The 23,553-nt window shown below is 44.9% G+C and overlaps 3 protein-coding genes and 1 pseudogene across 4 annotated transcripts; 2 read left to right on the top strand and 2 right to left on the bottom strand.

The window, feature by feature from the left end:
• The first annotated feature begins 328 nt into the window (after window positions 1-328).
• LOC123046873 (trifunctional UDP-glucose 4,6-dehydratase/UDP-4-keto-6-deoxy-D-glucose 3,5-epimerase/UDP-4-keto-L-rhamnose-reductase RHM2-like) lies at window positions 329-1,760 on the top strand (annotated as a pseudogene).
• A 3,846-nt stretch (window positions 1,761-5,606) lies between these two features.
• LOC123065107 (G-type lectin S-receptor-like serine/threonine-protein kinase At2g19130) lies at window positions 5,607-8,147 on the top strand. The gene has a single exon (XM_044488499.1). It carries the CDS (start codon window positions 5,607-5,609, stop codon window positions 8,145-8,147), a length of 2,541 nt encoding a protein of 846 aa, XP_044344434.1.
• Window positions 8,148-10,027: 1,880 nt separating this feature from the next.
• LOC123065001 (polygalacturonase inhibitor) lies at window positions 10,028-11,379 on the bottom strand. Its single transcript, XM_044488408.1, has one exon. It carries the CDS (start codon window positions 11,310-11,312, stop codon window positions 10,302-10,304), a length of 1,011 nt encoding a protein of 336 aa, XP_044344343.1. The 5' UTR covers window positions 11,313-11,379; the 3' UTR covers window positions 10,028-10,301.
• Window positions 11,380-11,845: 466 nt separating this feature from the next.
• Window positions 11,846-18,495, bottom strand: LOC123185130 (vacuolar sorting protein 3). Of its 2 annotated transcripts, none has more exons than XR_006493203.1 (14): window positions 17,518-18,495; window positions 16,473-16,748; window positions 15,827-16,023; window positions 15,599-15,740; window positions 15,041-15,319; window positions 14,887-14,959; window positions 14,553-14,601; window positions 13,761-14,025; window positions 13,593-13,648; window positions 13,199-13,267; window positions 12,958-13,069; window positions 12,770-12,859; window positions 12,492-12,658; window positions 11,846-12,397 (listed from the first exon to the last, which is right to left on the bottom strand). XR_006493203.1 is itself a non-coding variant. In XM_044597118.1 (14 exons), the coding sequence occupies exons 1-14, from the start codon at window positions 18,466-18,468 to the stop codon at window positions 12,305-12,307; spliced, it is 2,823 nt and encodes a 940-aa protein (XP_044453053.1). In that variant the 5' UTR covers window positions 18,469-18,493; the 3' UTR covers window positions 11,846-12,304. The 2 variants fall into 2 exon arrangements, 1 of the variants encoding a protein (XP_044453053.1); XM_044597118.1 differs by having other exon boundaries at window positions 12,492-12,662; window positions 17,518-18,493.
• Window positions 18,496-23,553: the final 5,058 nt, after the last annotated feature.

Raw genomic sequence — 23,553 nt, 5'->3', positions numbered from 1 at the left:
TAACAATAACAAAAAAGTTGGCAAATTTTTATACCTTTGGGACATTTCCTCAAACACATTGTGTGCATCGGCCACCGGCTCAACAAGTGAGCTCGCCGGCGCTTAGGTAGCCGCCGCGCCCGCCGCACGCCCTGCAAGCTTCTTCCTCGACGGCTTCGAGGAGCCGGAGCCGTCCGCCGCCTTGTTCTTCTTCGCATATGCTTTGCCCTTCTTCGTCCGCGCCGCATTTGGGAGCTTTGAGAGGGGGGCACGTGGCTTCACGGCGGGCGTCGGCGTGACACCACCCGCCGCTGAGGTCATCCGCGGCGGCATGAAGAGGCCGCGCGCGATGCCGGTGCTTGGAGGAGCTCCGGCAGAGGCGAAGCCAAAGCTCTCCGCGCTAGGGTTTGCGGAGGCGGCGGTTGCGGCTGCGGCAGCAGCGGTGGAGGGGTCGCGACTGTAGGAAGGGTGAGGGGGTGCCGGCGCGGGCGTCCATCAGGTCAATTCGCCGGCGGCGGCGCGTGCGTGGCGAAGGTGGCGCCGCGGAGAGAGTGCGGCCTGAGCGCTCGAGTGTGCCGCGCGCGGAAGTGGGTGCACCAAATACACAGCGCACGATGGCGATTGCCGCGTCCGCTGGAGCCCCTCTACCAATTGCGCGCGCTAAAAAGGGCAAATTTACGGCGCGGCGCTTATTTAGCGCGGGCTGTTGGAGATGCTCTTAGGCAAACGGGTGATAGGCATGGCTCGCGTGTGAGTTGGTCCCTCTCCTCTCGATTCTCCATTCCAGAACAAGGGGTATAACTTGAATTCGGAATTCCATACTGCTCCAGCGGTCCAGCTTCAGAAACCTCGACCCCTCTCATAGATCCCCGAATTTCAAATTCTTCAGGGGTGACATTACTAGCGCCGACCTGATGAACCACCTCCTGGTCACCGAATCGATCGACACCGTCATGCACTTCGCTGCCTAGATTCACGTCGACAACTCCTTCAGGAACCCCTTCGGGTTCACCAAGAACTATATATGTGTACGGCATGCACCCACGTACGTCGACCTCCTCGAGGCCTGCAAGCAGGTTAAGATCACAAGGTTCATCCATCCATGTCAGCACCGATGAAGTCTATGGAGAAACTGATGCGAATACTGTCATTGGTAACCACGAGGAATCCCAGCTGCTCCCCACAAAGTCGTACTCAGCCACGAAAGCCGGCGCGGAGATGCTGGTGATGGCACGCAAGGTCCTACAATCTTCCGGTGATCACCACCCGAGGTAACAGTGTGTGTGGGCCTAACCAGTTCCCTGAGAAGCTTGTCCCCATATTCGTTCTCCTGGCAATGAGAGGCATGCCCCTTCCGATTTACGGCGACGGCTCGAATCTCAGGAGCTACTTGCACTGTGAGGATCGATGTTGCTGAAGCATTTGATGTTGTTCACTTGTTCTTCACAGAGGAGATCAGGTTGGACATGTGTATAACATTGCGGCAGCGAAGGGGAGAGGAGTGGTGGACGTGGCCAGAGACATATGTGGCATTCTTGGGGTGGACGCTGAGAAGGTCATCAGGTTCATGGAGGACAGACCGTTCAATGACCAGAGGTACTTTTTGGACGGTGAGAAGATGAGGAGGCTGGGATATGTGTTTACCAGTCATCCGGGGGTATCATGTGTTTTTTATTATATGACTATAGACTGCAGAACTCACACTAAAAGAACCACGAGAAGTTCCAAATGTGCAAGTAGTTAAACGAAATTGCATTCACAAATAGGTTACTCTTGTATGACCAAAGGAAATATCCCTCAAGTGAGAGCAGAGAGTAACGTCTGTTGCATCATGAAATATATGTGGCATTTCAGAGTTGTTTGCCAATTCATTATCGTGTGTCAGTTTTTAGTACACACTACAGAATCTATGACCAGCAACTAAATGCAAGTGAAAAAAAATGGTCTGCAGAGTTGCAGAATGAGTAGTGGTGTGGCGGCGATTGCGTGGCAAGACTAGATATAGTCCACTATATTGACAACCTATCCAAGCATTACAAATTTACAATATCAGATACAATTATATCATCCTCCTCTCTCTAGCATAGGTAGCGTTTTATCTCCTCCCCGAGACTGCTGGCCTGAAAATGTTTAGTGGCACACAAAATTAAGCACCTCTTCCGCATCTAGTGTATGTCCATCCTGCTTCAACAAGCACAAAGGAGAACACGTTCACAACAAACCCGGGACATAGTTGATCACCCTGTCATGTTTCCCGTCCTTCCCATTATTCTTCACAAACTACAGGAGGAGGAAAACACACGTACTAAGGTGTCACGGCCTGCTTCTGTTTCTCCCTGTAATTGCTACGATGCTCCTTTTGTTTTTCTCCAATATTTCAGATTGCTTGAAGGCTGATAAAGGGGTGCCCAAGTATGAAAGCATATCATGCTTGCTTTATAACATCCTAAAGGCAGGGGTATATATAGCCCTCTACCTCTATACACCAAGAGTCTCCGGTATTCTTATATGGGGGGGAAATGTGAGCATGGAGTATGTGTTGAATGAGCAGACCATCAAGCAATTGTTTATCATGTGTGAGTCGGCTGCATGAACATGTGACCATTCTACTTTGCATGTTTTGTTTTTGAGTTCTTAACTTAAACAAAGAAAAGAACAGTATTGTATTTGGTTGGAGAGAACTCGCACTAAAAGGATGTGCAGGATCCTGAATGAGTGAGTAGTTGAGCAACAATTGCATTTGCAAACAGGCTAGAGCAACACACGGATTCGCTATACACCCCTCCCTCCATAATAATCGTCAATACAGCAAGCCATTCAAAATATGTTTATCATGCCTTACTAATCATGTTTTTGTTGCAAAAAAAAAACAGAAGTGAAGGGAAACATTGTGTTTGTTGAAGTGAGTTCACATTAAAAGAATGGCAAGAAGTTTTTGAATGAGCAGACTAGTTGAACGGCAATTGCATATGCACATAGGTTACTCTTGTATGATCCAAAAAAACAAACCTTGAAGTAGTACAAGAACATAATGTGCATGTTCGGAAGTAAGAGCAGAAAGTAATCCAAGTCTGTTACATCATGAAAGATGTGTGAAATGGGTTGGGAATCAACTCATTTAACTAAGTTTTCAGCTCCCTTTCAAGAACAGTATTTCATAGAAAAGAACACCAGACAAAGTGGGGGCACGAAATGGCAAATTGTTAAGATTAAATCAGGGGCGTATCCAGTGGGGGTTATGTGGGTGCCAAGGCACCCCCTCCAAATGTGAAAAAAAAAACATAAAGTCAATTTTGGGTCTATTTCTTATAATTTTACGAGAAAAGTATATTTTTGATCCCTCAAGTTTCCCAAAAGTATAGACTTGATCCCTCAACATTTTTCAGTACACATTTGCTCCTTTAAGTCTCAAAACCGGGTAAGTTTAGTCCAAAACCAGATTTTGACCGGATGAACAGTAAAATCGAAAAATATTATAAAAGTATGAAATTTGCACGCGCCTTGTGCACCGGAGCATATTGAACCCCAAAATATTTCAGATTTTTTAAAAAAAATTGCTATTTTTTCAAATTTAATGTTCACCTAGAGTAGATTTTTTGTTTTTTTTCGCCACAGACTCCTCAAGTGTCCAAAGACCAAGAGAATCGGCATGCACCTTGGGCATGTAAGCATATTTGATGACAAAAAATATTCAGATTCTTTTTAATATATTTTTTGGAATTAGCTGTTCATTCGGTCAAACCCGGTCAAAATCTGGGTGGTCAAACCCGATGAAAGTGGTCAAAATCTGGTTTTGGACTAAACTTACCTGGTTTTGAGACTTGAAGGACCAAGTGTGTACCAAAAAATCTTAAGGTATCAAGTCTATACTTTTGGGAAACTTGAGGGACCAAAAACATAATTTTCTCTAATTTTAATGATATTTAGAGCATATTATAATATTGTTAGTTTAGTTTTTAGAAAGCTTTAAACAATGTATTGAAGTTATGTTATTCATACATTGTACATATGTATTGGGCAAATTTCAGTCAATCTCAGAAGTTTCCTTCTCTGGGGCGGCTATTTGCTCCGCGGATCGCAGTCACCAGCGTCTTCTGTTCTACAACGACAACTTTCTGGTCATTGCTTCTACAAACTCTTCAGTTTAAACAACTTATCTCCACTGAGACGGAGGCTTAGAGAAATTCTTTTTTATAGCAAAGTGAACCTTATTAGAAAGCAAACACACTTAATCATTCAACAAGAAAAAAAATGAGAGAGAGAATCATTCACAAGATTGATGAACGAAAACCAGTGAGATCACCACGTACAAATCTGTGGTAAATAAACAAAGTAATCAAAGGTCAAATTCCCCTAACATATATAAGAACACAGTTAGTAGCCGCCATCAATAACATTCTGGTATTGTACGCACCTAAAGCAAATTATGAATCGATAATACATAAGGAAGTCACTAGTCAAAGATCAGATTCCCCCAACATATATAAAAACATAACTGGTACTCCTATGTATAGCCGCCATCACTTAAATTAGGCTACTGTATATAAACAAAACGAATTCTCGAAAGAGCTTTGCTTACTACAAATTGCTCTAAACTTCTGCATCATGCCGACCCTGTACATATGTATCACAAAATTAACGCAAAGGGTTGTCTGTTCGCTGTGATATATAGAAATTGTTGTGTATATGACTGTACAAGCCCTATACGAAAATGATGCCAATAGAGATATTAATTTTATTTGGAGTGCAGCGATTCGGTGCCCAGGCTCATCTGCACCCGGTCAGAAACAAATTCAAACAAAATACTAGAAAAATTCAAAAAAAATCCAAAAAAATTCCCATGGTAGACAATTTATTGCGTGAGGTTCACTCCAAATATTAGCTCATTTGGACATCTGAGTAGCTCTCAGCAAAAAGGATAAATCTGGTCAAAATAGTACATGATCAGTAAACTGTTTTATAGACCCCGAATCTGTCTTTTTTGTCGAGAGTTGCTCAGATGTCCGAATGATTTGAAAATTGTGGTGGACCTCATGCATCAAATTGTCTATCATGGGAAAAAATTAGAATTGTTTGAATTTTTCTAGCATTTGTTTTGATTTTTTTATTCAACACGGGTGTAGATGAGCCTGGGCTCAGAAAAGGATTTTCGTTTTTATTCATCGCTATCAACTAAATATTTGTGGTCACTCAATTATTGTTGATCTGCCGTCTGCGGAGTTATAGCTGACCTTGGTATGATAATTTTGTAATTGCAATTCGATACGTCTTGATAATCATGTATTTAATTTGTTGATGAAGTCTACTGGACGAAATATTTGTTTATGACTTGCACGTGTATATTAATCACCGTTCACAAGGGTTCATAGAAAGAAAACTCAACTTATTCAAGTATCCAACTCACATGGTTAGCTAGTGCTACATGATTACTCACTAATCCATGTATTTAATTAACCTCTCTGGTTGACCTTGTAACTACACACGTACAACCACCCGGCAGGGTGTTGTATTCTCTATATATGCACACAACATCTTCTTCCTTCTCCGAAGAGTTAGTAGAACAAAGACTTCATCCATCCATCCAAACTATCCCATCTTCCCCAACAACTTGTACACTTCTCCATGCCATGTCTCCTCTCATCTACACATTACTCGGGCTTCTCCTCCTCTCGTACACAGCTCCTCGGTGCTCCTCTGCAGGCGACACTCTCACGGCAGGTCAAACTTTCGCGGCTGTTGGTGCCGGTGCCGGCAAGCTCGTCTCACGAAATGGCAAGTACGTGCTCGGCTTCTTCCAACCAGCTACAATGATTGCAAGCACCATGAGTGGTAGTAAGTCCCACGACAACTGGTACTTTGGCATATGGTTCAATAAGATTCCAGTTTTTACTACTGTGTGGGTTGCTAATAGGGAGGAGCCCATCTCCCATCCCAATATCAACTCCACACAGCTCAGGATCTCAAGTGACGGCAATCTTGTCATCATCGTAGACCATGTTGATGCCGGCACCGAATCCCTTGTCTGGTCCACTCACATCGTTAATAGGACACAAACCACCACCACCACTACAGCCCTTGTTCTCCTGAACAATGGAAACCTTGTCCTCCTACCCACAAACACTAGCCAAGAGATGCCGTCATGGCAGAGTTTCGACCACCCAACAGATGTTGTGCTTCCTGGCGCCAAGCTTGGCTGGAACAAGCTCACCGGCTTGAGTAACACGATCATCTCAAAGAAGAGTCTCATTAATCCTGGTCTTGGCTCATACAGTGTTGGACTAGAAGGTGCCACGGGGATGGTCCTCAAGCGTCGCAACAACCCCTCTGTAGTGTATTGGCAATTTGTGTCCTCTACAACGTCAACATTGGTACCAATAATCCGGTCACTGGTAGATTTGGATCCTCGGATTAAAGGTCTGGTTAACCCAACATATGTTGATAACAACCGAGAGGAGTACTACATGTACACTTCACCCGATGAATCACCACCTTTATTTGTCTCACTGGACACCTCTGGTCAAATAAAAATGATGTTTTGGTCTCAAACCAAACAGACTTGGGAAACCATAGGTGCCAACCCTGATGGTCGTTGCATGACGCCTGCTACATGTGGACCTTTTGCAGTCTGCACCAACAATGCACATATATTATGTGAGTGTATGAAGGGCTTCTCTCAGAAGTCACCACAGGATTGGGAGTTTAATGATAGAACAGGTGGGTGCATCAGAAATACACCATTACAGTACTGCAGCACTAGTGAGAAAAACATGACAAGTTCAACAGACATGTTCCACCCAATTGCTCAAGCTACATTGCCCTACAAGCCCCAACTAATATCCCTTGCTTCAACTCAGACAAAATGCGAAGAAGCTTGTCTTAGCTCTTGCTCTTGCACTGCTTATTCCTTTAACAATGACAAATGCTCTGTCTGGTATGGGGAATTATTTAGTGTAAATATGAATGATGGCATTGATTTTACAGCTGAAGATGTTCTTTACATTCGCCTTGCTGCCAAAGATTTAAGTTTCAGAAAAAATAAAAGAAAACCGCATGTGGGAGTTATTACTGCGGGAGCCATTACTGGTCTTGGGTTACTAATGATCATGGTGTTGTTATTGATTTGGATGAAGAAATTCAAATGGTGTTGTCTGCCTTTATACGGCAATCAAGTTAGTGGTGGAGGGATTATGGCCTTTAGATTCACGGATTTAGTCCGTGCTACTAAAAACTTCTCAGAAAAGCTAGGAGGAGGTGGTTTTGGTTCTGTATACAAGGGGGTATTAAATGACTCAACTAGTATAGCAGTGAAAAGGCTTGATGGTGCATGTCAAGGAGAGAAGCAATTCAGGGCCGAGGTGAGCTCAGTTGGACTGATCCAACATATCAACATAGTCAAATTGATTGGTTTCTGCAGCGAAGGTGATAAAAGGTTACTTGTATATGAACACATGTCAAATGGGTCTCTGGATGACCATCTGTTTAAGAAGAGCAATGCTAATGGTGATATCCTGAACTGGAACACTAGATTTCAAATAACCCTTGGAATTGCTAGAGGATTGTCCTACTTGCATCAGAGTTGTCGCCAATGCATCATACACTGTGATATTAAGCCAGAAAATATACTTTTGGATGCATCATTTGTTCCTAAAGTTGCAGACTTTGGGTTGGCGGCATTAGTCGGACGGGATTTTAGCCGAATTCTAACCACATTCAGAGGAACTGTTGGTTATCTTGCTCCGGAGTGGCTTAGCGGGAATGCTATTACGCCAAAAGTTGATGTTTATAGCTTCGGCATGGTACTTCTGGAAATCATATCAGGGGCTAGGAATTCATCTGGAACATACAACACTAGGAATGACCACTCTGCTAAATTTTTCCCCGTGCAAGCTATCTACAAGCTTCATGGGGGTGATGTGCAGAGTTTGGTGGATCCAAATTTGCATGGTGACTTCAATTTAGAAGAGGCTGAAAGGGTTTGCAAGGTTGCATGTTGGTGTATCCAAGATAATGAATTTGATCGACCGACGATGGGTGAAATGGTACGAGTTCTTGAGGGTCTACAGGAGATTGGCATGCCCCTGATGCCAAGACAACTTGCGGCTATGACGGAACAATATGGTGCAACCTCTTCAATATACATAGTAAACAGTCACAGTCAATGTGACTAATTGTCGTTTCTGCAAATTATAAAGTGTTATTGTGGAGTAGAGGGAACAAAAGAAGGCAAAGCTTGGAGTTCCTAATTCTTTCTTATTTATTGCCAATTTTAGTGTGCAAGCGCTTGTAGAAAAGTATATTGCATGTTGAATTGAATATGTGTATGCTTTCTTGATGGATGGTTTTATCCCTTAAATCCTTGAGTTGGAAATGTCGATGTATATATGTATGTCACTACTAGTTCTTCATCAATAATGGTGTTTATGTTTTGTTGATGGTGTGTAATTGATCGTCTCTCTGAGTTTGAGAGGATGTCTAGTGTTGAGCTTTTGAGCCAAATGTAATCCTTCAGACTATTTTTTTTATGAGGAGCTGAAGGATCAAGATGATTGACTACGGAGAGTAAGCAATTGTAAATTTACTTCTTCCTTTTGCACTTTAGGCATTCCAAATAAATAAGTTCTCCTGAGTGCAACTATGGTGGGTACAACCTATATGCAGATATGAAGGTCAAGGGATCAAATAAAATACAAAAGTGACAAACCTTGGATAAGAATTAACTGAGGCATGTAGAGACAGAGATGTATCCACTTCCTTGGAGAGAAGCTCGCTAGTCACTGTGAGAGAGGTGTGGGCACCACCAGGGTTTACCAACGCCACCAAGACTCGCCTTCTTCTCCTTGAGCCTCTCACACAAAGTAGGAGCTCAACCGCTAGTTCAGACTAAACTTTATTGTACGGAAAGGGGGGAAATGGAGATGACCCAGAGGTGGCTTCCGGACCTTAGTAGACTCGGAAGCCTATGTTACGGATGTTACTTATTCTTAAGTTCCAATGGAAATCATGTTGGGCCCCCAATGGCAAGGGTGTGTAGCGAGAAGTAAGTATCCCTCAATTGAGAATATCCCTCGGTTGAGAATCAAAGTATCAACCTGCGGAGTTCTCTAACGAGTCAATGGTCAGTGCTACACTCAATTAAGAAACTTTACTTGGTCCCCAACACTTCTTGAGCTCTTGCATAATTGTACTATACATGGTTTTCTCCTTCATAAACTCCGCCACATCTAAAAATTATTTCGGCCTCCACCACTGGTGCTTGTTAATGATAGCAAGGTTGACCGTTTATTGAGGCATAACAAGAAAAGGAATCTCTTTGGGTCCAAGCAAATACTCTGGTAGATGTCTTTGTTGAACCATAGTGTAAAATCTCTTATCATGAGCATCCTTTTGATTGACACATTGGCCATTTGGAACCTTAAGTCTTGGCATGTGGTCTTCCCAATGCTCATTTGTAGTCCAGTTTTGTAACTTACCCCCCCCCCCCCCCCTTCCCCAATGTCTTTGAGGGATTACATTTGGCAAGTACTTCTGGAAATGTCGTTAAGCGATGGTCCCTTGGTTAATTTGTTGTTGCTTTTGGAAAAGTTTTGGCCTTCCAACATCCTCAAGCACAACATGCTCTTCCTCAACCAGGAACCCTTCATCTATCAGTCTATCTCATGCTCATCATCATGTGCAGCGCCACAGCCCCACATGCTCTTCTCCTTTAACTCTCACAAAAGTATCTTCCCCATCAAACGGGTTGCCAAGCATAGATTTTCGAACTATGCTATACACACGACAAGATTCGGACGACTCATAGACGATGCTTAAAATCTAGCCGGACATGCGTGCATACATCGGATACTGGCCGCTGGATTTTGATATCGTCCATTCATCAGGCACTAGGATCGTGCATGAAGCAGTTCCGTAGATTTTCTCTTGTATCTACCTACCGGTATGACAAAAATGGTAGTTGCTAATCTCGAGGTGACTCAAAGGGAGAGATATCCATGATGTCCGCTCCCGGGAGCTCCTCGGCATTTTTCGGGCAGAAACGGATCCATCCATATATTTATCCAATATCCATTATTATGCATATATAAGTTGCAATATCGAGTACATTCATTCGTTAGCTCCGTGAAGCTCCACAACATCAGGGGCATAATTAATCAGTGGTCAGTTTAATTACCACTGATATACGTACTGGTACTTATCATTACACTGCGGTGGTTACCGTACTAATCACTCCATTGGTACATACGTGCTCATCTCACATCATATCACATCTCATCATCATGGCTTAATTTTGGAGGCTTTGATTGAACCGTTGGATGGAAGACGCTCTAATGGAGGTAGCCGACGGGCCGCTGGCGGCAGGCGGTGAGCGGCGTGCCGCAAAGGCACTTGTTGTGGAGGTAGCTGTAGCGGTCGAACCTGGACATGTTGCCGCCGGTGGGCACGGCGCCGCACAGCCTGTTGAAGCTCACGTTGAACTGCTGGAGGCCAGCCAGGGTCGCCACCTGCGCCGGGATGGAGCCGCGGATGGCGTTGTGGCTGAGGTCGGCGTAGGTGAGCTGCTCCGGGAACTCCACGGCGGAGAGGTCAAAGTTGAGGGCGTTGCGGGACACGTCGAGGTGCTGGATGACCTTCTCTGCGCCGAAGAGGCTGGTGGCGTCGCCGGAGAGGGCGTTGCGGGAGAGGTCGACGTAGGAGAAGTTGACAGCGGCGAACTCAGTCGGGATGGCGCCGGAGAGGTTGTTGTGGGAGAGCTGGAGGTAGGCGCCGTCGGGGGACTTGGACAAGAGGAGCGACGGGATGGTGCCGGAGAGGCTGTTGCGGCGGAGGTTGATACTAGAGAGGCTGATGAGGTTGGCGAGGGACGGTGGGATGGCGCCGGTGAGGGAGTTGTAGGAGAGGTCGAGGAGGGTGAGTGCGGTGAGCGTGCTGAGGAAGGAGGGCACCGGGCCGGACACACCCGTGTAGGAGATTGTGAGCTCCGAGAGGTTGGAAAGCGTGGCGAGGGAGTCCGGGATGACACCGGAGATGGCCGGGAGGTGGTGGAGGGTGAGGGTCTCAAGGAAGGTGAGGTTGCCGATGGCGTCCGGGATGGCGCCGGACATGTTGGAGTCCTGGTAGACACGAAGGCCGACGACGCGGCCCGTGTCGGCATCACAGTCGACGTCATACCAGTCGCAGCAGGCGGAGTCGGGCGTCCAAGACGCGAAGTGGTAGGGGCTGCCCATGGCGATGTCGATGGCAACCAAGGCGGCATGGTCATCGTCGTGGCACTGGTCCGCCACCGCCATCGAAACAAGGAGGAATGAGAGCAGGAGGATAGGGGAGGCGCCGGCCATCTTCCTCTATCAAAGTGGTGGAGCTCCTTCTGTGTGTGGTGTGTGGGTGTCACTGGGCTTACTGAGCTGCTCCTTGATGAGTGAGGCTGCATGGTGCTGGGCAGTGTACTTATAGTGTGGTAAAAGTGCTAGTTTGGAGGGGGTGCACTAACACCGAGCCAGTGGGTTCAATAAACATTTGCACAAAGTGCAGCCTAATGGGCAACAGAAATGCATGCCTTGGCAGCGACAATCACTCACCTGGCCCAGATATTTTCAAGATACATATACATTAGTCTCTTTTTACCGACATCGCGGGTAGAAATTAGGACATGGATTATGGGCAGGCATCATCAGGCATTATCACTACACCATGCATACATATCAACAACGAAGTGGATGATCATGATGGTGATGATGCAATGGCCTTTCAGTTGATGTATGGACAGGCAGCAGCAAAATGCGATTGGTCTCCCCGATTCGTTCAAGAGTTGTTTAGATATGTTTCATCTTACGCGTTTCGACTTGATCCGGCTGTTGTTAATGGGGTAGTGTTGCAATGCAAAATTCCAGTCTCATACCACTATATACCAGTAAAATTTGTTTAGTGTTATGTTCCACTGTCGATATATTCGTTTCTATCTCTCAGCTCAGCAATTACAACCGCCATTTACAGTGTTGCCGCTAACAAACTATCCCTGCAAGTTACATCCCATTTTCAAGTGATCTGGGAGAAAAAGAAAACGAAACCGAGTTCCTCAACATTTTCCGGGATAAGAGTGTGCCAGACAGCCCCTAGGGCGATCGCATACACATGGCACACTGTTGACAGCCCCGGGTGAATGAATTAACAGCGCCATCAAAAGCAGCCGATGATGTTGCAACGTTTTTAGAGCATTTCGAAGGAGCTGTAGCAAGATCATGTACCTTGAACTGCAAGGGTGGTACACATGACCTCTCTCAGTTGTTCATGGCAAAGGAATGTCTGTACGAGTTTTGCTGCTCAATCTTCGCTATCTACTGACAAGCCAGCTTTGTTTGAATATAGCATCTTTCCTGAAGTTACGGCCTCGTCCTGAAACAGAATCGCCTTGGTTTCGGTAGCACTGCAGGCAACCATGACAACAAATCAGATCTAGTGAAACTTCCATGCAGAAGAATAAATAGGCAGCTAAACAACAAAGTTGTTGGACTTGTTACCCTGTAGCAAACAACCGAGTCGTCTGGGTACATGACGAATAGCTTGGTGCCAAGCCGAGCTCGACATGAATCACAAATACTCTCATCAGTTAGCTGCACATGCCTTGACCTCTCCTCCAGTCTTGTCAATCGTGCATCAACGTTCGTCGCACGTGATAAATTATGCACTATCTAATGATAGACAGAGAAAGAGAAAAGAAATTAAAATATATGGATATTGCAAGCCAGACCTCCTGTGAGTTCAACATATAGAAGCAAGCCTGTTTCACAATGTTTACCTGCCCTTGGCGATGATGGTGCACCCGAGCTCTTAGCATTCGCAATATTGTATCTGAAGCTAGCTGGAGAGGCATATCTGAGGATAATCTCTGGGAAAAATTTGTACTTCAGATTTCAGAATTCTTATTATAACCTAATAATAGTTGTGCATAACAAGATCGCCCACAGTAATATAAGAAAATAGTACCTCCAATACTTGTATGGGATCCAAAGATTTCCCGTGATTATGAAGAAGTCGGACAGCTGCTGTAAACATCGGTTCTCTCCCATTTTTCGGGTCCAAATACAAATCCAAAAGCCTGAGTTCAAAGCAAGATGGACATAACATTAACCGAGGAACAAAGATAATCCCATTGATAATGATAAAAGAAAATATACCCAGAGTACGAGCCAGTCAACAAAGAATTACTAGTCAAACAATAACATACTGAATATAAGCATCGTCTCGGCCAATCTCTGCACAGTACTGCTCAGCAGCTTCACTATCCTCCAGCTTCCTTCATCACAGACCAACAAATAACAGTCAGAACAGCAGCACTGAAAATGGTAAAGACAAGCAAGTCCACCTAAACAGAATACCACTGCTGTTGCAACTTACTCCCTCCGATCCATATTAATTGTCGCTGATTTAGTACAACTTTGTACTCCCTCCGTCCCAAAATAAGTGTCTTAACCTTGCTACAGCTTTGCACTAAAGTTAGTACAAAGTTGAGACACTTATTTTGGGACAGAGGAAGTATTAAATCAGCGACAATTAATACGGATTGGAGGGAGTACAAGTTACAACAAACCAATAATAGTAAGTGCAGGATAACATCTTACAGTGCTAGTATCTGAAGTACAATGTTCTCTTGGCCCATCTTCCTATACAAAATGGCCTGACAAAAGAAAAACGAATGCCTTAGTATCTGAACTTAAACACAGTTGTGGACAAATAAAGTGATGAACATGTAACCACATTAAGGGGAAGGTGAAATTTTGTCACAAGACCTTTTCCAGCCATAGCTCAGATTCTGCTATCACATCAAGCACTTCTTCTGGATCATACAAGTCCGAAGCTTGCAAAAATAATTGCAATCTTTCCCTCAATGAATAAATGAACTGTAGGTCTGAGTCGATTTCTTTATCATTTCTCTCTCCGGAATTGGACTCCATATGAAATGCTTCCATGGCAGATTTCGACAGCAATAATGCATATGACGTGTGATAGTGAGGGTCCTCACAACCCTGATCCTCAATCAACCACTGCAAATATCTGCATAACTTAGCCAGTTAGATTTTCATGATAGTAGATGGATCTGAGTATCGAATATGTCAAATGAAGGTGATAGCGCAGGATATGACATGGACAACATTATATGATGAACATGTGCACAGAAAAACGCTGTTTGACTAAGAATTAACAAATGTAAGATGCATACCAAACACTACTCAGAGGTCCCATTATGTTAGAATCTTGATAGAGGATATAAATAAAAGACCAGTGGCACTTAATCATTATTGCAGAACAATATCTACTCAAATTATCCGGCATTGGAGATATAATATTCCTAAGCAGTCATGTCAAGGTTCAAGTTACTGTACATGTTGAATTCCAATGACAATGAGTAATTAGTTAGGCTGTTATTAGACCATTACTGAAGTTCGTATAAGTGTGTAATAAGCAAACTAGCTGCACAAAATGTATCAACAATTACAGCTTTTATGTTCACATAGACATCGGGGTTCATAATGGAATCTTGAGAGGTTTAAGTTGTTGAAGATTTCATGAACACATCATACCTTTGGTGAATCCCAACCTTTTCTGAATCAAGGGCAGCAATAACCTTTTCTGCAGAGTACCACCCAACCAAAACAAATGTTAACAAAGTTCATTACATGTCAAAGTTATTTTAACAGTCCTAACTAGTTAAACACGACATTTCATGGACACAATCAGTTGTAACCACAGGATTAAAAAAATTCAGTTTTCAGGAGAGGAATAAAAAAGAACATCCTTGTACACTTGTACTGCACCATACTCTGACATGCTCACAAGTAAAAACTGGAGGATGTGTTGAACTGCCATGCCAGTAAAGGTACTAATAAAGTGAATTGTTTGAAACAAATTAATTACCAGAAGAAAGTTGTTTTTCCCTCATCTCAGATGTTAAAATCACAGTTGCAAGGTCTTGATCAATGTCTGCAACCTGCATGAAATTACTGAATAATATTCACAAGATAATGAAACAGCTCACTATAAGATCAGGTCCTCAGCATGAAGCACATACCCATCCAAGATGTTCCAAGACAAGGTCCTGATCAGATGTTGCTTGAAGTATCTTGGAGGCTTCGATAGCAGCAATTTCCTCACCGGATTTTTTAACAGACGAAGTTTCCTGGGAGTCCGTTCCAGGCAGAATAGGACGGTCCTTCCACAGACCTGTGCTGTAATTCCTTGCTAAGATACGCCATATAGCAACAGCTTGGGAGCACATTCCCTTACTGCCATATAAGAAAGCAAGCGCCCGCAGATGTCCAGAGTTGTCCAACAGTGATTCCAGTTCATCCTGCACCACCCATAATTTTGACGATAAATGCACCTTTCTATATGTGACGAAAACCTAAGAAGAACAAATCTACAGCATACTATATTCCATCTACAAATCCAGACTAAATATTGATTTCAGTAACATATACTCCCTCCGTCCCATATTGTAAGACACTTTTTGACACTACACTAGTGTTAAAAAACGTCTTATATTATGGGACGGAGGGAGTAGTATATAATAGCTATAAACTCATGATTCTACAAAGCAGGGTTATGGTTATAAAGGAAATACACATACCACAACACAGCTATTTTGAGATGATGCAAGCTTCTCCATGTCATCAACAAGATCAAGTGCTCTATAAAGGTACATCAGAAGAGTATCGACTCCTTCCATCTCTGCAGGAGACAAGCTCTTCTCTCGTGAAACACAAAGGTACCTAGTTTCATTTAGCATTTGGACATTGGTCACTACATGCAGCTTTATTGCAGTTCAATGAATAAAAATACCAGGGATAAACCAGACCTGATAATATTTCTGATAGCTAGTTCCAATAGATCAGCTCTAGTTGGAGGATTTGAAAGGAAATATTCATCCACAACTGTGTCCACACCTGCCTTTTTGAGAAACAATGCTCGCTGAAGTGTTACCAGTCCATCGTCAATAACTTCTTCAAGAGGCTTGGGGGGAGGATGCAAGCCCCAATAACGTTTTCTTGGCACCTAAATTTTGCAAATAAATTTGTTTAAAACTATCCCATCTAGAAACGGCAAGTAAATCCTCGTAAAAAAGATTAGTTGAAGATAAAATCAGGCTGTGGAACCCTGTAGGCATTAACAGCTTAACTAAAAGCTACTGACTACAAAGCAGCCAGCCAAGCACGGTGGAGAAAACCAAAACTCATTTCACAGTTCCCCAAATTGGTTCACGAAATATAAATATGTTGATAAAAGTTGCAAGAGATCCTAGCTACAAAAGCTTTATGCACAAATTTTGTGGAACACTGAAGAAACTGTTTGAGTCTAATTAATTGAATCATAATAAAATCTTAAAAAGTTTATAATCATAAAGTTTTGTCATACACAAGAATAAGTTAAAAACAAATGAAGTGGGGTCTTGCAGATACTCCATACAATAATTTCAAAATGAACAATGGAGGAAGATGACATACCAGATCTGACCAACGATTAGGATCCCGCATGATGAATGGAAATATTTCTGCTGGTTGCATAGTCTCCGACAGCAAGAAATGATTAACAGCATCCTCAAAGCGCAAGTCAAAGAATAATAAGAATCCAAGTTGTGCATGCACAAAGGAAATCATATCATTTGAGATTTCACCATCAGATTCAAACTCTTCCAGCAAAGAAATAGCCTCTGTATAACACTTTATTCGTAACAACGCCTTGATCTGTTCCACTGCAGATACTTTACGGTAACAGAAAACCTGGACAAGTCATTTATCAATTAGTTGTAGCATCACTACAGCTGAGCAGATGATTGCTAGACTACACTCTTAAACTCATTTTGGAATCAGTGGAAAACAGTTAGTGCAAATTTCCTGCTCCACTTTTCTGTCTTGTTTTTTCACTGAAAACTGATATGGGAAAAGTAGGAAATAATTAGCACTAGTTGGCTAGTACAGTAACAGATGGCAACCAACTGACAATGTGGAGCAGAATTTTGTCAAGGTGATGTCAGTCATGATGGTCATAACCAATTACGGTAGCCAGAACTAGAAAGTAACAAACGTCTAACGTCCAGATAACTCAGGATGGCGCAAAAAGTTCAAATGGTGAGTAGCTTAGCTTGGCATGTCTCAGACTCATTTGTGCACTAGTAACTAGTTTTTTACAGCAACCAACAACAACACTGATCAGGGAGCTGCCTGCATATTTCTAAAAGAGAAGGAAAATTCTGTTTGCTCATAAACTTACTGGAGGCTACAAAACTAGTGTAAGTTGTTGCTGTTCTACACACAATTAGTTCCAATTCATGACCATTTCAAGTTAAATCTTCTTCCTGTCTTCCAGGCCCATCTAAGCATGTCCACTCAATAACTCTGCAACTACTTGGCATCTCTCCCTAAGATTAACAAAATGGCATTAATTTTCACAGTATGCAGCGCAAAGCTACTCATAGAAGGCAACACCGTGTATTTATAAATTTGGGGACAAGTTCCATTGATGGCTGAGTCAACAACATACCTACTTTACCTTATAAGCCGTAGCGACCACAACGACCTCCCCGCTGCTTCCATCATCATCGCTCGCCACGGTCAGAACACCCGTGCCTCTCCTCGCGATCGGAACGGTCTGCAAGTGCACCCCATTCCTCCTCCTGTACACATCCACCTTGGACTCTGCGGCGACCACCACATACGGGGACACCTCGACGATGCAATCCGGCCTGCTGTTGAACACAAAGCTGCTTCCGACGGGGTGCCCGGACCGGTCGACGACCACCCCGACATTGTCCACCAGCAGCATCGCCTCCTGGCCGCCCGACAGCGGCCTGATCCTCGGCGCCCCCGCCGACTCCGGGAGCATGAATATGTCCACACGCTGGCCCGTGCCGCCGCCGCTCGAGGAGAAGAGCGAGTACCCCGACGCGGTGCCGGCGAAGACCGAGTCCTCGCCGACCCAGGCGAGCGCGCTGATCCCCTCGACCCCCGCGGCGATCTCCCGCGTCTGCACCTCCAGCTCGTCCGCCTCGCGCAGGGCGAGGTCGAGGACCAGCAGCCTCTTCCCGACCGCGACGGCCAGGGAGCAGGACGAGGGGGAGGCGGGCGGGGAGGAGGCGACGGCGGCGACGCCGCGGAGGGAGCCGAGGCGGCGGACGGGGCGCGCGAGGAGCGGGTCGGCGAGGAGGAGCATGCCGTCGGCGAGCACGAGGACGCGAGCGACGGAGGGGAGCGGGAGGATGGCAGAGACGGGGCGGGTGGCGCCGATGGGGAGCAGGCGGAGGAACTCGGGGGAGGAGGGGGTCGCCAGGGAGAAGAGGAGGAGCTTCCCGCCCCCCGTGCCGAGGTAGAGGAGGCTCGGCGCGGAGAGGGCCGCGGAGCGGACCGTGAGGGGCGTCGAGGCCGGGAGGGAGGCCAGCGCCGCCGGGTCCAGCGTCGCGAAGGGCTCCAGGGCCGCGCGGGAGGGCGCCGGCTGGGATCCCATGGCCGATCCGGTGGGGGGTGGGTGGGTGGGCGGGGTGGGGAGCTAGGGTTTGGGGGAGGCGGACGCCATTGACGGCGGGGCTGGAGTGGAGGCGAAGGTGGAAGACGACTGGAAGATAGACTAGTTGGTGCGACGGCAACTCCAATTCTTTCTCAACTGATGAAAAAAAACTAGGATTAACTTAACAAAACCAGCAAATTTTTAGAGGAAAATGAAAAATACTTCCTGCGTCCCATAATATACGACATTTCTTATATTATGGACTGAGGGAGTAATACATACAGAACATTTGCCCCTTAGCGGTAGAGGATGAATGCTCGTGCCTGGTCAATTTGGGGAACTAGAGAAAGGGGGGAAGGGAAGTCGAGATGATGGGATTTGGTTATTGAAGGAGGGAGGTCAAGATGATGTTCGAACTATGTGGTATGGGTCGGCAACGACCCTAGTCGAATTATTTGGGGCTTTCGGGGTTATTTCAATTGTTTATTAAATAAGGATTGGCATTCGTTCGTTCAATGACAACAAAGTTGTAGCTATTTGCGTGTACATAAAAGGTAGAAGATTAGATGAGAAATGACTTGGGTGGGAGAAGAGAGGGTGTTGTCTGGCAGGGGTAAAATAAAGAGATAGACTGGGATATGTTTGAGACTTTGGTTTCTCGTCTTGCCCAATGGCAACTAGCCTCAGTGTGGTACCTTAAGCCCTCCCTACACCACATGTTCGGTGCCCTTCCCCCCATCTCTCGCGGCCACGGTGCATGGGCGATGAGTAAGAGGGAATTCAAACTTGTGTCATATGTTTTCTTCCCAATAAACCAAAAAAACATAAGCCAATTCTCATCTTTGCTACACCCATGGTTGTTGGTGCAAAGATCACTTGAGTTGACTTGTGAATGGATCTGATGCCCTCTTCAAGGGCTTCCTCTGTATGGTAGAAGTGGAGGTTGGCTGACACTACATCTGAATTCCTATGTTTCAACTTGAGCATCTCATGCTTCCATGGAGAAAAGAAAGAGAAGAATGGGGGTAATAGGCTTTGGATCTTGAGTTGTGGTCCGCCGAAGTGGCTTCTCATGTGTTGGAATTGGCATTGTCCTTGACACTTGTTTTAGGAGCACATTAGGTGTGGCACTAGCTAGGGAGCTATGGCGTCTGCTTCTGCTCTCATCCTCATCATGAGGGCTAGGCCTCGATGGTAGATAGACGGTCTGTCTCGCTCCCCTGCAGGATCTTCTGGCCGAAGGGTTACAGCTCGGAGCTCTGACATCGAGGCAAGTGCGATGCCACCTCCTTTTCTTCCTCCGAGCATGAATGCCAAAAGGGAGGCAGATTTCCTTCAGGGTGGGTGTCTCCTTCTAATTCCGAAGATCCCCCATCCCAAGGATATGAAGGATTTTAGACCGATTAGCCTATGCAATGTCATGTATAAAATCATTTCCAAACGTCTGGTACATAGAGTTTGGCCGCTCCTGGCGGATCTTATTTCAGAAAATCAAAGTGTTTTTATCCCTATACGTTTACTCTCTGATAATTATATCACATCGTTTGAGTCTATCCATCATATACAGTCTATGAGGAATTATGCCACAGCACTCTGTGTGTACAAATTGGATCTCTCAAAATCCTATGATGATGTTGACTAGGAATTTTTGGAGAAGGCCTTGCTCAAATGGGGCTTTTCTCAGGCATGGATGTCCAAGATTATGGTGTGTGTCTCCTCAGTAAAATACTTTGTGAAGTTCAATGGGAGAATTCTTGAATGTTTCACTCCTTCACGTGGTCTACGCCAAGGTGATCCATTATCTCCTTTTTTATTCCTTTTTTTGTTGATGCTTTATCCGCGTTGATCAACAAAACAATGACGGAGGATGGTCTTCAAGGAGTCGGTGTCTGTAGAAGAGCGCACCGTTATTTTGCATCTCTTTTTTGCGAATGATTCTTTCTTATTCTTCCACGCTTCTGAGCAGCAGGTGGTGTTGGTAAAGGGCATGTTGAATACTTATGCTTCATTGACGGGTCAGGTCATAAGCCCTTCCAAGTGTTCCATCATTTCCTCTGATAATTCTGTGCCAATGGTATCTGAGGAAGTAAAAAAAATATTGAGGTGACACAACAGATTTTTGAGCCCAAGTATTTGGGGATTCCTGTTCCGAAGGAGAGAAGGTATAAAGGGATATTTGAAACGGTGCAAACAACATTAAGTAGAAGACTTGTTGACTAGAGTGAGAAATGCATGTCTTCAGGTAGCAAAGAGTGGTTATTTAAAGCAGTGGCTAAAGCCATCCCCACAAATGCGATGAGCACTACTCGTCCTGCCGACATTGGTTTGTGATGATCTCACAAGGCGTATATGACAGTATTGGCGGGGGGTGAGAAAATGAAAACGTAAGATGTCATGGTTGAGTTGGAATAAGATGGTGCTTCCTTAAGGTAAAGGCGGTTACTTGGTAACCCTGTCATTTTATGTGCCCGCTTGCTGTGGACAAAATATTGTCCCAATGATAACCAATACAACCTGATTCCAGGGAGGCTTTATGTATTGACCTTAACATGGGTTGGTTTGGATCATTTGGCACATAAACAATTGCTTACAGAGATTAATTAGATCATTGATGTCCAATAGGGAGGTCTACTCATCTTAAGATCCGACGGGAAGAGAATGAAGTGGCAGATCGTGTCGCAAACTATAGTCGCATAGCCCCTGTCCTTCATGTATTGAGGAACTTGTGCCTCTCGATTATAACTCTATACTTGATGAATAAATCTCGTTATTGCCCTGCGGAAGAAAAAAAAAGGTGCACTTGGACCCCACCAGCGGCCATCACATCGTCGGCTTGTACACAAGGGCGGCACACATGCACAAATCGTCGAGCGGCCTAGCTAGGTGTAGCCGGCCGTGCACGTCTACGTACACCTCATGCGGCTCGTGATTGATCGTGAGAGTTGGCACGGTCGGGACTCGGGACCAGGACGCAGGAGTGAGCAAGTTGGCAAGTAGATCGATCGATCGGATTAGAACGAGGGTCGGCCATCACGCTACCTATGTGGCACTTACTAACCAAACAGAGATGCTAAAAAAACTAACCAAACATACTAGAATGTGCTAGCTGGTACTCCCTCTATAAAGAAATATAAGAACGTTTTGATTACTACTAACGCTCTTATATTTTTTTTACGGAAGGAGTACATGGTACAAGTTGATGAGAATCAACTCCATTTGTGGTGGAGTGGATGAAGTCTAGACCAAACCATTGGAATAATCCAATTTTTGCCGCGCATAGAGGGCAGACGACAGAGAGAGGAATCTGGGCCGGGTGTGCCATGTGGCTAGTACTTACTAGAGTCACGTACTAGTTCAAATCCTAGCTATATAAACGCCCCATGACACCATCTCACTCACTCATCCACACAAACAATGGCGGAGCTATGTGGTGGGCTAGGGGGGCAGTGCCCCCCCCCCCACAAGACCTGGAGAGATCCATGAAGAATTTTTTTAAGGGCTTGGATTAGGAAAAAGGTAGTGTTTGCCTCCCCCCAGCTCTTCTGCTTTTGCGTTTCGCCATCCCAGTGGTTTCTGTTTAGCTCCACCACCTCACAGAAGCATAGCCTCCATCTTCTTCCTTATCTTGCGTAAAAAAGGGACCAAGAGAAACTAGCTGTGCCTCCATTTTGTCATGTAGGTCCGGGCAGCCACAAGTGGAGACACTTACGACAGAGGCCAGGTACATCACTTTCATGGCGGTGTTCACCGCTTCAGTGGGTGGCCAGTACGGCCAACGCAGTGCTGGATGGGCACCCTGTTCTGCAGCCACAGGACCTGCAGCGCGCCCCTGTGATTTGGTTGCACGTCCACCAAACAAACCAGGCGGGCGACATCCAGGTCAAGCTCGCATTTAGATGTGAAAACCTATATGTACTTGGCAGGCTACTGGAACCGCGTTGGTGGCTGGTTCGCCTTCGCGGGATCTGGGCCGGGGTGCTCCATGTGGCCGGTAGTTAGTAGAGTCACATACTAGTTTCAATCATGGCTATACAAAACCCCCATGGAACCACCTCACTCACTAAACCACACAAGCAGCGACGGAGCTATGTGGTAGGTGGGGGGGGGGGGGCGGTGCCCCCCCTAGCCCTCGAGATGGACGCCCTGTCCTCCAGCCAGAGGATCTGCAGCGCGCCTCGGCGTTTTGGTTTACAACTTACGAACCAGGCGCGCAAGGTCCGGGTCAAGCTCGCATTTCGATGTGATAGGTGCTTCGCCCTCATGCATGGGCCAGGAGGCCACCTTGCCTGGCAGCTCGACTCTTTGGAAAGGGCATTACCCACAAAGGTCCGCCTCAACATCACCCTGGCATTCACGCACACCAACACCCTGGCCAACTTTAGGCCTATATGCGGAAGATACAAGCCTCTGAGGCCGCAAAGGCTATATCTCGCTTATAGCGAGTCTACCTTCATTATGCCTGAAGCATCTGCAGTTGCGAGCAAGTCCATTCGCGCATACGTAAAAGAAATAGACAAGAGAAAAAGGGGTGTAGCAATACTAGCCACTATACCACCATCCGATTCGTGTCAACTTAGTAGGTCGCGACATTGCTAAAGAAAAAGAACCGATTTTTCCAGCTTTTTTCTTCTTTTTTTCATCGGTTTTTCTTTGTTTCTTTCTATGTTTTTGCTAGGTTTTTTCTTTCTTTTTTGGTTTTTCACTTGCTTTTTCTTATTTTTTCTTCGGGTTGTTTGTTTTTCCTTTTTTAATTGCTTTTCTTTTGTTTTCTCTCGGTTTTTCATTGTTTTCTATACAAATTTTGGTATATATCTAATATATTTTTTTAATACACGTTTAATATTTTTAAATACAAGACTAACATTTATTGAATACGTGGTCAACATTTTTTCTATGCACATTTTTCATATGCTTGATTAATACTTTCCAAATAATAGATTAACATTTTTTTAATACATGAACAACATTTTTTCTATAAATATTTTACATTTTTTGCAAATCCTTGATTAACATTTTTAAAATACAATTTTAACATTTATTGGATACATGGTCAACAGTTTTTCTATACACATTTAACATTTTTTC

Source organism: Triticum aestivum, chromosome 1A (assembly GCF_018294505.1).
Source record: "Triticum aestivum cultivar Chinese Spring chromosome 1A, IWGSC CS RefSeq v2.1, whole genome shotgun sequence".
NCBI classification, from domain to species: Eukaryota; Viridiplantae; Streptophyta; class Magnoliopsida; order Poales; family Poaceae; genus Triticum; species Triticum aestivum.
Note: the sequence above shows the minus strand (reverse complement) of the source record. Positions and strands in the feature narration are given on the sequence as shown.

Excerpts from the sequence above, each read along its gene's own strand:
- LOC123185130 (XM_044597118.1), bottom strand. The coding sequence starts at position 18,468 with ATGGGATCCCAGCCGGCGCCCTCCCGCGCGGCCCTGGAGCCCTTCGCG. Across the intron at positions 15,741-15,826 it reads GCTATCAGAAATATTATCAG|GTACCTTTGTGTTTCACGAG; the intron begins GTCTGGTTTATC and ends AAATGAAACTAG. Across the intron at positions 14,026-14,552 it reads AAGGTTGGGATTCACCAAAG|ATATTTGCAGTGGTTGATTG; the intron begins GTATGATGTGTT and ends TAAGTTATGCAG.
- LOC123065107 (XM_044488499.1), top strand. The coding sequence starts at position 5,607 with ATGTCTCCTCTCATCTACACATTACTCGGGCTTCTCCTCCTCTCGTAC.
- LOC123065001 (XM_044488408.1), bottom strand. The coding sequence starts at position 11,312 with ATGGCCGGCGCCTCCCCTATCCTCCTGCTCTCATTCCTCCTTGTTTCG.